Source organism: Xiphophorus maculatus, chromosome 11 (assembly GCF_002775205.1).
Source record: "Xiphophorus maculatus strain JP 163 A chromosome 11, X_maculatus-5.0-male, whole genome shotgun sequence".
In the NCBI taxonomy this organism is placed as follows: domain Eukaryota; kingdom Metazoa; phylum Chordata; class Actinopteri; order Cyprinodontiformes; family Poeciliidae; genus Xiphophorus; species Xiphophorus maculatus.
Genome location: NC_036453.1, coordinates 18673428 through 18686677, shown reverse-complemented (window position 1 = coordinate 18686677; position 13250 = coordinate 18673428). Strand labels below are relative to the sequence as shown.

The 13250-nt window shown below is 37.5% G+C and overlaps 1 protein-coding gene across 6 annotated transcripts in view; it reads right to left on the bottom strand.

Annotated features, from left to right (window-relative positions):
• LOC102219066 (ryanodine receptor 1-like) overlaps positions 1–13250 on the bottom strand; it is a 47492-nt gene that overhangs the window by 11923 nt on the left and 22319 nt on the right. For 2 of the 6 annotated variants that reach the window (XM_023342120.1, XM_023342117.1), the window contains exons 60-81: positions 12906–13021; positions 12699–12766; positions 12504–12625; positions 12322–12371; positions 12110–12170; positions 11887–12013; positions 11686–11797; positions 11507–11588; positions 11224–11354; positions 10815–11135; positions 10484–10724; positions 10316–10403; positions 10126–10218; positions 8965–8979; positions 4674–4844; positions 4530–4589; positions 4279–4413; positions 4046–4158; positions 3875–3971; positions 3687–3799; positions 3532–3583; positions 3343–3435 (exon numbers count right to left, since the gene is read on the bottom strand). In XM_023342120.1, coding sequence (XP_023197888.1) covers positions 3343–3435; positions 3532–3583; positions 3687–3799; positions 3875–3971; positions 4046–4158; positions 4279–4413; positions 4530–4589; positions 4674–4844; positions 8965–8979; positions 10126–10218; positions 10316–10403; positions 10484–10724; positions 10815–11135; positions 11224–11354; positions 11507–11588; positions 11686–11797; positions 11887–12013; positions 12110–12170; positions 12322–12371; positions 12504–12625; positions 12699–12766; positions 12906–13021 — 2461 coding nt within the window. The remainder of the gene's footprint in view (positions 1–3342; positions 3436–3531; positions 3584–3686; positions 3800–3874; positions 3972–4045; positions 4159–4278; positions 4414–4529; positions 4590–4673; positions 4845–8964; positions 8980–10125; positions 10219–10315; positions 10404–10483; positions 10725–10814; positions 11136–11223; positions 11355–11506; positions 11589–11685; positions 11798–11886; positions 12014–12109; positions 12171–12321; positions 12372–12503; positions 12626–12698; positions 12767–12905; positions 13022–13250) is intronic. The other 4 variants (XM_023342119.1, XM_023342122.1, XM_023342118.1 and 1 more) reach the window with 3 other exon arrangements.

Sequence of the window (13250 nt, the reverse complement as noted above, 5' to 3'; positions counted from 1 at the left end):
TGCACAAAATTAAGTTGATCTATACATTTAATCTACATTTATTCATAATTTGAACCTTCATGAAAAAAAAATCTAATGTTCTAACATTAGTAAAATATAATAATCAATATGGTATATTACTTAAGCCACAAAGAGGGTTTACTTTTTAGTAAATCAACATGTTTTGATATTTCTATGGTAATTTTATGCACAGTTGTCATACCTACTTGGAGTAGGAGAAAAAGAAAAGTTAGTTTTTGCCATTTTAAAGAAGCCTCCAAAAGACTCCAATTTTGTAGTATTTCTAGAGGACAGTAAATTGTGGGGTTTTACACCAAGTCCCTTTAGACAGATGCATTGAAAAATAATGTTGTGTATTTATTTTCTATTTCTTTTTTTTAATCACAAGGGGCTAAACTCTTAACTGCAGCAGATGGCAGCCAGAGTGACATCAGTTTAAAGAATCAGAACATATGATGGAGCACTCAAAGCAGTGGAGGAGTTTAGAAATTTATAATGTTTCATTCACTTAAGCTTAGGTTTAAGGATTAACACCGTTAAGATTGCATTTTTCCTGGTACTGCCCTAACCATGGTTTAAACTTGCACTGATTATGAAGGTTTCTTCACAATTCTTAAAATGTAAAAACTGTGTTGACTGCCTTTGAATGCTACAAATTACCACAATCCTGCTAAAAAAAAGACCTGGATTGTTGATCACTATAATTAGTTATTTTTCATTTACAGTACTAATGTTTCCTTACATGCATCATTAGGAATTATCACTACTATTTCAAAGTGTCTGTCTCTTACACACATTCTCATAGCTCAGTTCATTAGTAAAGGATCTGTTACACTAATTCTTCACGTTTGCTGGCTTGAGCAAGCGTTGGACTACAGGAAATGACCCCACTGATTTGGCACATCGCCCCAGTATCATTTCCAAAGTATCTCAGTTGCAGGAACTCTGCAAATAAGATGTTTTGGACAGAGGCTAACAACCACCCACTGACTTCCCCCTTTATTGGCATTTCATGGTAATGCTTCAATTAAGAAATACATTAATGACAACATAAAGAGGTATTATTTTTACGTTGAAATAAAATGACATGTGCAAGAAGACAATGGCTGTCAAATGAAAGTCCTGAATTTAGAGAACATTCATCTGCTCAACCAATTCACAAATAATTTTAGAAAACCTTTGATCCCACCCTCCCTTACCTCCCACCACCACCCTCCCACCCACATACATTTAGTTGTGCTCTACCCACTATGTGTCGTGCGACCTGAGAGTTACGCTCGTGCTCGTGTCACCGACAGTCTAGTGATATCGAATTGCTCTAGGATTTTTGTGTGCTAACTTTTGAAAGCGTGACTGCATGAACAGACTGCCAATCGTGATGCGTGTGCTATTCTGGCTTTCACTGTAGTCAGTTTGCTATGTGAGTGGGGGAAGGGAGCATTGGTCAGTACATCCAGTCAGTAAGACAGGTGTTATGAAGGTGAGGGACATTACATGGAGCAGTGGAAGAAGCAAAAGAGAGAAAGACAACAGACAGCAATATAAACTGGGAGGAATGACATTGTCCTTGACCTGCCATAACGGCATCTTGAGATATTTTTAACGATCAAATAGTCTTAAAAAGCTCTGACTTGAGGAATGTCTTACTCCCCAGTTTGCAGCAAGCATTTAGAAATATTTAAAAGCCATTTTTGGATTCATAAACATTTTAGTTGTGTAAAATGATACATCCTGACGAAGCACAAAAATGCCCATAGGAAACAGAGAAAGCTGACTTGACTGATAGTGGAGCTTGCAAGGTCAGCACAGGGTGAACAAATGAGTGCAAAGCCTCAGATGGAAAGGAGTGATGGTCTGCTCAGAAACGGCTGGAGTTGCACATTAATATTGCATATTATCTCCAGCAAAAAAACATTTAATTTTTACTCTCTTATTCTTACTCTTTGCTTTAATATTTTACCTTTAAAATAAGGTAGGACAGTAAAGGTTAATTGCATACAAAGTTTATTGCAGTTTTAAGAAAAAAAATATGTATGCAATAATAATGCGGAAGATTATTATGATGAAAACATTTATAGTAACTTGAGTTACACTGCTGAAACGTTACTATGCCCTTACAGACTTTTTGCCGTTTTGGTTGCATTTAAATGTTTCAGATCATCAACAAATTAAATATTAGATACTTGAGTAAATACAAAAAATAATTCTTCAAAATATTGATTACATTCCTTTAGGGATAAAAGAAATTCAAGCCAAATCCACTTCACATGTGAAAAGTAATCCCCTCCTCCATTACGTTCTTCTTGCTTAAACATGAAGTAGTAAACAATTTTTCTCTGTCAGTAATTGCACTCATTCCTGGGAAAATGCATATGTGGAGTGTAAATAAAACCTGTCTTTATGTTCTATAAAAATTATTTGTTGCCCTTTCTGTACTTCCTGTGGCTGTATCAACCACGTCTTTTTTTCTTTCCTAAGTCTCATCTAGTTGCATGGACCTGGTATGAAAACACCAGACTTGATTCCTCAGTCTTGCATTCACAATCATGTGAATGCAAGACTTCGCTTGTTTTTTTAAGCGAAAAACAAGTGTCGCTTAGGCAACACTTGTTTTTCCGAACCCTACACCTTTGAGCATTTTGTCCTCATTCCAGCCTGAATCAGAACTGTTATTAAACATTTATTTTCTGGGATGTTTATTTTTATTTAGGCTAGAGGCAAAAGGATCTCAAAAAACTAAGAAACCAGAAACAAAGTCATTAGTATCTGTCCATCTTGAAAGTGTCACAAAACTGTTTCCAGCAAACCACTGTGACCACTATCCCCATATAGAAAAAACTAGGAACACTGATGATCCTTTCCAGAGTTGGCTGGCCTACAAAATTTTTTCAAGGGATGATAAAAATACATAAACAGTTTTTGATGATCTGAAATATTCAAAAGAAGCTAAAACAGAAGAAATCTGAACATTCAACACTGTTGTTAGACCCAATCCAGGTTTAGGCCATGAAAAAATAGATGTACTAACAAACTCTTTGAAATGGTGTACGCCACATCAAACTACCTAAGAAGCTACTTTAAAGTAAAATCAAATCTAATGTTTTGTTTTTGAAACCGAGATACTGGTAAAAAAAAAAAAGGACATCTGGATTGGAGCTTTGTGATTGCTGAGTTAGGTAATGAATGAAGCAGAGCCGACAAAAAGCACATAAAGATAACAAGACGGGACAGAGAGAAAGAGATGTGGTTGTGACGTAAATGCTCCAATGATGAGTTCACTCGATGCATCGAAAGCTACCGCTCCGCCGTGTTCCTGGTCCCTAGCCCCTGGTCGCCCATTACCAGTTCTGACTGTCGCACCTCAAAGGACATCTCATCTTCAGATTGTTCCATCATTTCCTCTGCCATTTCTTCTTCTTCACCAATATGGCAACTCTAATATAAAGACAGAGTGAAAAGTCATTTCAACCGTACAATAAACAGGATGCCAAATATCAAATCTTGCAGCTGGGATCTCACGTGAGAACGTACCTTTGCCATAATGTCTGCATATGCCATATACAGATGATCTGTATCGAGTTTGCTGAAATTGAAAGAAGAGGCAACAATCTTATGAGAGCATTTTGCCACAGTCGTGGTTTAACGCTCTTCATATTATTAATTGTGTTTGGTTGGACCTGCCTGACCTCTTTTCTGTCAGCGCTGTTCGACTGAAGTGAAGAATAAGCTGGTGAAGGGGATCTGGCTTGGTTTCCCTCTCATGTTCTTCTTCCTCTGCTTCTTCCTGCTCCATCGCTTTCTAGACGTCACAGGAAAACAAATGTAAGAGAAAATCTGAGAAAATCTGGATGTAGATGAAGGAAATGTTACTCACAGATAAATCATCTATCATCCTGTCCTCAAATGAGCAACCCTCAGTTTGAATCCAGTTGCGCTTGTATCCCTCCAGGAACATGTTTGAAGCTCTGTGCCTGGAAGGAATGTTAGCAGTCATAAATGTTGAACTCCATTCAGTACATATCCACGGTACGTGTGGCTTTCTCACCTTGCAATGTTGTAAAGTGGTGTCATTCTGAAGCAGGCCACCACAGCTCTGCGTCTCTGCTTAGACAGCAATTTGTGCCACACCATCTTCTTGGATTTAAAAGGATGCTCCGTCTTGCAGAGACAGAAACATTTTGGTGTTTACTTTTCCTACTAATGTTCCTTCCTATCTACTTATCTGTGGTTGAGATACATAATTTACATTTGCCATATTACTGGTTCTCTTGTGCTTACCACTTCAAGATGGTAGAGGACAGCAGACACCTCCTGTACTCGCTTGACAACTTTCACTGGAGCATCAGCATCTTCAGCCTTTCCTGCCATCTCTTTGTAAAGGGCCATCTGCCAGCGCATGGAGGGGTTGTCCACCTTTTTACACAAAAACAGGCCACAAACATTTCTGAGATGTGATCTGTCTGATTACCTAGAATCTTGACTCATCTGTAAAACTTGACCCTGCTGTGTTAACGGGTCAGATATTACACCTTGCCCTGAAGATGGAGGTTGTTCTGCAGGAACTCTCTTACTTCTTCATCTGTGTCTCTCTGTTAAGTGAAACAAAAATTAATTAGCAACAAACAACTATCTTCAAAACCAAATATTTACTATACCAAATGAAGAAACGTTACTAAAGAGTAGCGGATTTTGGCCAAGTTGATGAGCTCCTGATCAGCAGGAGAGCACATGTTGAGACCGATGGGCAGCATCTTCTTCAAGGCAGCAACAATAAGTGACGTCTGAACAGAGTAGCGATCTCCACGTTTCTTCTTCTTGGTGCGCTCAGTGTCTGAGCCTCCACCCTGAGAACAGGAACGACAACAAACCAAAAGCATTCACAATATTCCGTAAAATCTTACAGGTGCAACACCTGGATATGCGCTCTTATTAGTCATATATACAATGTTCTAGAATACAGAAAATAACAAAAACGTATTATTTAGATTAGAGTGTATTACAAAATCTAATTGAGTGTGTAAGCTTTGGTCTATATTGCATTCATAAGACTTAAAAGCAAGTTTGTGAGCACAACTAATTTACAAATACAAAGTATTCACTCTTTTGATCCTATCTACATCCATCGGTATCGTTTAATGGGAGCGTTTGTTCACTGGATCTCTCCTGCAGCCTATGCAGCAGAGTCAGATTTATATAAAGAACAAATTACACACAGGTAGCTTCTGAAGGTGAGGCATTGCACTTTTGCAGAGGTGCACTCAAATGTGAGTGATTAGAAGTTTACACCAGAGTTTTCACGTTTTTATGACTAAAAAAGTCAAAGCTGTATCCTTTTAATTTTACTCTCATATGCTACTCTTTCACCAAACATATCAATAAAATACATTTAGGTTTGTAGTGATCCCTTGATCATTTCAGCAAAACCTGAAATGATTGCTTTTACAAGGCAATGAAGAACATGAAAGTTGTGCAAATAATAGTAGAAATACCTAGCTTACATGATTAAGGATCCTTGCATAGATATACCTATCATGCTTAGCTGAAATATTACACTTGAGCATGAATTTCAAATTACAATCTTTTAGCTCAGACTGATAAACTGGGGGCCTACAGAAAATTAGAGGAAAGGAAATGTGACATCACTGCCTTAGGGAAAGGGAAGGCTGAAAAAATGGGTCTTATTAAAACAGGTGAAATAACAATTACAGCATGCAATAAATATATTCCACTCAGGCGAGGAAACAGTAAGCATTCTGTGAACACTGTTACTTGTCATGTTTGTTAAGAGTTAAAATATCAGATGGCGTTAAGAGAATAAAACTGTTATTATGGTTAAATCTATTTGCTGCATGCAGTTAAACTGTCAAACATCTGTTTGGGGTTTTTATCACTTTACATGCCTCAAACTCCGACTTTGTTTTTGTGAAAGCTCAGTTCTTCTGTTAGCTGCTCTTTCTGGATTCCTCCAAGGTGGACAAATTGATGCGAGAGTTTACTGTGTTGAATGTGAAAGTACTTCATGGTAAGAATATTTATCTTTCAAAATGCATGCTCCTTAAAAAGACTGAGGCTATCCATCTTTGAAGCAGAAATAAAACTACAACAAAAGGCAGAGACTGCTCCCATTTGAAGGCTGCAAAACAACACAATATGTGAATTCAGTCTGGCTAGTTGGCTTAGTGAGCTTTTACCCAGTGAAGAACGTTAAGCAAAAATAGTTTTTAATAAAATTGAAGATGCAACAAGTATTGGCACCAATGCTATTTTTGTTTTGTATTAGCCTTTTTTGCCACTAAGACAGCAACAAGTTCTTTGTCACATTTCAGGTTGAAGTTTACAGATAGAGAGATCTTTCTCTGTTCTTGCTTTGCAAGTTTTCTATAAGATTTAGGTGTAAGGACTGGATTAGCCATGGATAATGGTTGATTTTGGATCTTTTGATTCTGGAACTTTCTTACTTTTTTTTTAGCATCTCTCTAAATATAAAAATCAGAATCTGATTTATTGGTCAGGATTGTGAAGAGACACAATGTGGATGTGCTAAAAGCATGCAGTGAGTTTGAGTTGTTTTAATCTGTTGGTTGACAGTGGAAACTTTAGGTAATGGGCTACTTTTTCCTAACAATATCAGCACAACATAAAAAATACTACATAGTGACTAAGACAAAATAGGCCTTTATTTCATTATTTCACATAATTTGTATAACCAGGAGAAACAGAAAGTTGTGGATCACTAATTAAAGGTTCCTTGAAACTATATTATAAAAGATAAATTTTAACGCTTTTGACACATCTTTACTATGGGTGACAATAAATGTTGTATCTAAAGTAGTTACAGTATAGCGAGTAAATTGCTGCATTGTGTGTGCAATGTGTGCATATATAAGTTTTTCATTTAAAAGACAAATTTTAAGCGTAATTTCACACAAATACTGAAATCAAAAGCAAAATGAATTTCTTTCATTACACATACTCTTTAGAGATTTTGCTCTATAACACATAAAACAACTGATCATTCTCTGCTAACTAAGGTAATATCCACTACTAATAGCAAATGCTATTAAGGAAAACATATATTTATGTTACATAGGAGTGGTTTAGAGGGTGCAAACAATTTAGGGAATTTATCAAATAAGTGTGAATTAATGTTTTAGTTAGGTTCATGGTCATTTTAATTTTAAGGGGGAACCCAACAAGTGTGAGAAAAACCTACTTCAGTGACATTAAGCATCAAACAATGTATTAGTCTGCAAACTAATAAGTCTAAAGGAAACTGAGCCAAAATGTGCTGTGGCATTTTTAGGGAGGAGAAAAGAAAGAGCACAGAGAAGACTAACATCGTCCCCTAGAGGCGAAAAGCTACATCACGAAAACATACAGCTCAACCACCCATCAATGAAAATAAAAAAAATAAAAAAATAAAAAAGGCAAACAAAAAGTCTCCAACTCAACTATGATGAAATAAAAGAGCAAACTCAGTGAGAGGATGATGGCACTGTTCTTTCATGGCCTCAGTAGGATCCATGTAAAGACCAGTGCCATGAGCCTGTCTCTACAGATGTTTACTTTCATCAAGCGCCTCCAGACTCCCCTCCACACACACTGGCAGGACTGGGAATGGCCCACAGGCCTGCCCCTCTGTCCTGGGATCCACTGAGAATGTCAGCATGTAACTTGTGATCATTTATCACCAATTTTCTATATGGGCAAATATGTTCACAAGTTAAAGCAGTTAGACATGTCTCTTTGTATGAACCATACACATGTTTATGTGTGTTTCTGTAAGTATGACCAAATGCAGAGCTGGCCCAAGGCAAATGTGAACTAAGCTGCTTAGTAAAACCTCCAGCGTGAAAACGGGGGCCTTCAAGCCCTTAAACTGAAACCCAGAAAATAGATCTCAAACATTACATTTTCCTTTACTTAACTTTTCAAATTCAATTTCAAAGATTTTAAATTCTTCTTGATCTAAACATATTGAGGATTTAAGAGGAAAAAACTCTAAAGGTTTGTTGTTGTTAGTTTTATAATTTCAGTTGCTTGTGTCTGTGCTAAAGTCACATTGTATGGACATATTGTAGTTTCAAATTAACCAACATAGGGAACACTTAGTACTTAGAAAATAACTTTGATCGCTTATTTTTTTCTTTAAAATTGCTTATGGAGCTTGAAGACATTACCACAAAAGCGTATGCATTGAATCCATACACTTTTTATAGAGGAATCATATTAGTGGTAAATAGTATTTCATTTTTTAAATTAAACCTGAACAACCGTGGTTAGTGGGATATGTTTGTCTTCAAATGGCTTAAGAGTGTAGTAAAATTTAACCTGTATGCTGCACATAGACAAATGATACATAAAAGTCAATATTTCCCCTGAGCCTTGGCATGTCAAAGGCTGATTAAAAAGCACCCAGCCTTACATATGGTAAAAAGCAGAAAAATATCGGAGGGCTTTTTTCTCCTTTATGACTCAAAGAGTAAATTTGCAGTAGGGTGATCCGCAAAAGCATAAAAGTCAATATTTTGGCAATATTTTCACATAACTAAGAGTTACTTTTAAAAAATATCCCAAGCCACTAAACATTTCTCATACAGAATTAGAAATTAGCATTATTGTAGTTTTGAGCAGAACGAAGGTTTTGTTATAAATACTTATGGAGAAAAAAAAACAGAAAAAATGTATCTGTTTAGCTTTAATATCTTCCATTGGTATGAACTCTGGCCCTGTGGGGCTGTGAAATAAAATTGGGCCCCCCTTATCAAATTCTGCTTATGGCCCCACACAATCTTGGATCAGCTCTGTCTAAATAAAAGCACCAGTGTGCACATTTATCTGTGTATGGATTACACGTGAATGCAGATTAGATGTGCCAGTGTGCTGGAGGGGTTGATGAAAATTTTCCCCAAAAGTGAGGTGCCATGCGGTCAGCACAGCGGTCGTGCAGAAAAAAAGTCTAACCTCTGTGTCACCGCCCTGGAAACCCAGCCGCAACCCAAAGGAAGAGGACAGCCAGAGAAAGAATATTGTTAACACAACTGCTACTCTTAAGAAAAATGGGAACTAAAATACAAGCCTTAAGAAATTACAGCAAACTACATCACATTCCACCGAGCCCCGCGGACAGGATTATTGAAAAATATACCATAAGCGAAACCAGATATACTATAAACACATATTTTTAAATACGTGCCAAATAAAACTTTTTTCATTTTTTTAAAGAAGCTGTTACATACGCCAAAGACACCCATCTACTCTTTGAATGGTTTCAATATGGTTTTCTTGAGATAAGAAACTCATCAACTCATGATGAAGAAATATTTACTTTTGGGAAAATGCTTCATTTTTAATCTCACCAAATGACTAAGGGCAGAAATCTAAAGTCATTGTCTTCCGTTTAGTTTAGTTGATCAGTACTGCCATTAAATATACTATTTAAATAGTATTTCTTCTACAGAGCTTTAAGTGGCACCACATATAGATAAGGATATTTAGGTATTTAACTACAAACCGTAAGGCAAAAAATCTGTTAAATTTGGATACAACAAAATTATTCCTTTGTTATCAGAAAATTTCACTGCAGCTTTGTTTAGGAGTATCAAAACACTATAAAATGCAGAAAAAGGAGATAGTACAGGAGGCTACAAATCCAAACTTGTTTGTAATTTTCAAAAACTACTTTTTGTATTGATAACAAGATCGTAATCAACGTAATCTGTTGCTTTAGCTTAGTCGTCAAGTTCCCAGCTGAAGTGGAAAATCATTGATGTCTAGTTAAATTAAATTAAACAGAACATTTTCCCCGAAGCAAATGTCTCATGATCAGGCAAAAAATAGCTTCATCATTTTTGGATCAAGATATGATGAGTTATACTTTCTCCTAATAACAGACTGATGTTCACATCATCACAAGAAACCACACAAAAATTCAACATCCATATTTTTACTACAGCTTATTGTTGACCAACAGTCAATGTCAGAAAATGGTTATAGATGTTAAAAAATTCTAAAAGAACAAAAGACATCTACACAAAAACGCAAAAGTATATGTTCAATGCCAATAACAGTGACAGAAATGCCTAAAATGAGATTTAGCAGTACAGTAAGACTGCAATCGCTCACCTTGCTCATTTTGCTTTTGCTGTCAGCAGTGAGGAATGACATGTTATTGATCTCATTCATCACAACAAAGTTCTGTTCTTCTCGCTTGAAGTTCTACAAAGTAGAAAGCAAAGAGAGCAAGCAACGTCTGATTAAGGAAGTTAACTTTCCAACTGATATTTGTTTTCAAAGGCAAGATGAACAAACTCACATGGGATTTGGACCAGAAAATAAAGACTTCTCCAACCATTCGGAAAAGTTCTTCTGCATCTGGATCAGGGCAGGTCAACCACCTCGCTCTGTAGCAGAACAAGACAAGATGGAATAAGTAAGTACCCTGGTTAAGAGGCTGTAAATGATGGTGGTCATTTTCTTTTACCTGTTGTTGTCCACATAGCGAATAAGTAGAGGATAGAGGGCATACAAGTCTCTACAGAGCACAGCAAACTCATCGCGTATTGTCCCATCTTCCTCATCCCCCTCTGATTTCCCCTCCATCCGCAAATGATCCTCTTCAGCCACCACCTTTGACGTCCGTTTCTTCAACTTTTCCATTGTTGGAATGAAGTGGGACTTCAGCATCTCTGGCTTTGCTCTGCTCACAATGGGCTGCGAAAACACTAGCAGAGAAAACAAATTGTGCCATTTCATTTGAGCAAGAAGACTAATTCAGGAACACACGGCTTGGAAGTAAGTTACCCAGTGCTCACCAGCCAATCTCTTCATCCAGGAGGCTTCATCAATACCCAGATTGTTGACTACAATTTTCATGATGCTTCCCAGAAGTTGATTCAGGTGTTCTGAAGTGACCTCGGTGCAGAGTTGACCCTCCACCTCAGGAAAGTTTTCAGGTCCTCTCTCCCACCACCGTGGCAGGTAGTTGCACAGCATGGGCAGAGTGATTTCAATGACGTGAGGCATCTCAGTATAGCGGGCCCCCGACTCTGCCAAGTCTCCAATCTCCTTTAGCAGAAGGTCCAGCGGTGGGATGTCAGGACATAACTCCTGAACCGCATTGGGAAGACCCAGGACTTTGCACAAAAAGGGATGAAAGAAAACCCAGGAACAAGGCATTGCAGAGCAGGAACATACGTGAATAAACATTGGTTTTAAACTCACTAGATCTCTCCCTTGGTGTCTTTGTGGTGTACACAGAAAAAGCGTTGAATTCATTTAGATGAGGCTCTAAGTAGGCCACTGGCATTGCAGCAGCAAGATGAGCCAGACATTCCCCAAGAGCTGGTCTTTGCCTGTTTACAAAAAAGACAACTTGATGCCAACACAATCATCCTTCTCTACTCTCAAATTCCCAGAATTTCTAGTCAATTCAGAGTGCAGGAAATGCTAAGGAGTGCTGTATTCCTTATTACTATAGCATCTGTGTGAGAAAAGGTTAAGTTACCTTTCAACATGTGGGTTCTTGACCGTCCCAACTGAGTAGATGCTACACATGATTCTATAACAGGAAATCTGCAGATCATCCACTGTGTGCAAGTAACCAGAGAGAGAGAGACAGCATATTCAGGTCAAATAATACACTAAATGCAAAGAAATGAATAGAAATTTGAGGAAACAACTCACGCATGACATCATCTCCGAAGAGATGCTGAGCGACGTGATCAAACAGGGAGGTAAGCACAGGCAGCAGGGCAATGGTTGTGTAGTTGATATTCTGGGAAACGCCTTTCACTTGCTATCATGGACAAGGCAGATGTTATTTTGAATTTAGATTTAATTCCAGTGTTTAATTTCTTTGCATAATTTGTTTCAAACTTTATGTACCTGATTGCCTTTGGACACTTTGCCCAGTTTGAGGTTCTCCACCATCTTCTCCACATCGTCGGCCGCACTCTCGAAGAATGACCGCAAGCCTGCTTTCACAATCTCAGGACCTGATTTCATCACAGTCCTAAAAAAATGCAGTAAGAACATGTCACAACAGAAATTTCAAAGAGTAAGAATAAATACACATTCATCTTGAAAGTTGTTTTAAGAAGCAGCCAACCTTGCATCCAACGACCGGGCCAATATGTGAAGACAGTTAACTATTGCAGAAGCATCCGTTCCTACAGAAGCAAACGCAGGTTGTATTATAAAATTTTGATACACACTAACCATGCAAGCTTTTAGTTGAAGTCATCCAGGTTAGAGTAAAAGGAGGTCTCTACAGTCAGAAGGAACCAAAAGACTCAGAAATAGTCTTATGAGAAATCTTACCAAAGAGAGAAACTCTGTGCCTCACCAAAGCAGCCATTTTACAGAAGATACTATGATAAGCAGGAAAAAAAGTAAAGGAAGAGAGAATTCCAAGAAAAAGGACATGCATAAAGAAATTAAGGTCATTTAGAAAAAAGAATTCAAAGCAAATATTTGCCCACTAGAACAATGGGAGAACTTACCTCGCAATCATCTCCTTCTCCTTATTAGAAGAATGGCCGCCACTGCCCAGGACTTTTGCAGGTGTTGATAAGAAGTAAAGGCAGTGATTTTTGAAGTACTGGTTGATTAAAGGCATCAATATCTACAAAAGTGTTTTTTTAGATTAGTACTACAAAGAGATTTAGCCTTTAAAATTATTTTCTCACAGGCTTTACCTTAGCAAAGAACTTGATTTCTTGCTCATGAGGAGACTTTTCTACTCGTCCACTGCTCACCACAGCCTCTGCAAAACATAATACAAAATATAGCAATATCACATTAGCACTGGCTTAAAAAATCTAGATTCGGTTTATTCTTAGTGCCTCACAAATTTTTAACATGTGACATTAATACATTTCTTTTGCATTTTTGCTCCACAGTACCGAGATGAGCAATGAACTCCTGGGCTATTTCCATCCATTTCAACAGCTTCTGCAGGAATCCATAAGCAAATCTCTTTTCAATAGACGATATCTCAGACTCCATGTCTTTCATGCCCCTGAACACAGACAGAAGTAACATATTTACACTTTCTTTGTTTTATGTGAACACACTTGCCTTAGATCAATGCATAAAAGGAAAGTGGAAAATTCATAGATCTTCCTCTGTATTCTGCAATTTGTGGAAAATTACAAAAGGTTTGTGAGTTGTGCTGTTGTGGAAAAAAGAACTTTCTACCCAAACATCCATTTTTTACCAAGAGACCAAACCAGTATTTATGTTGTTTC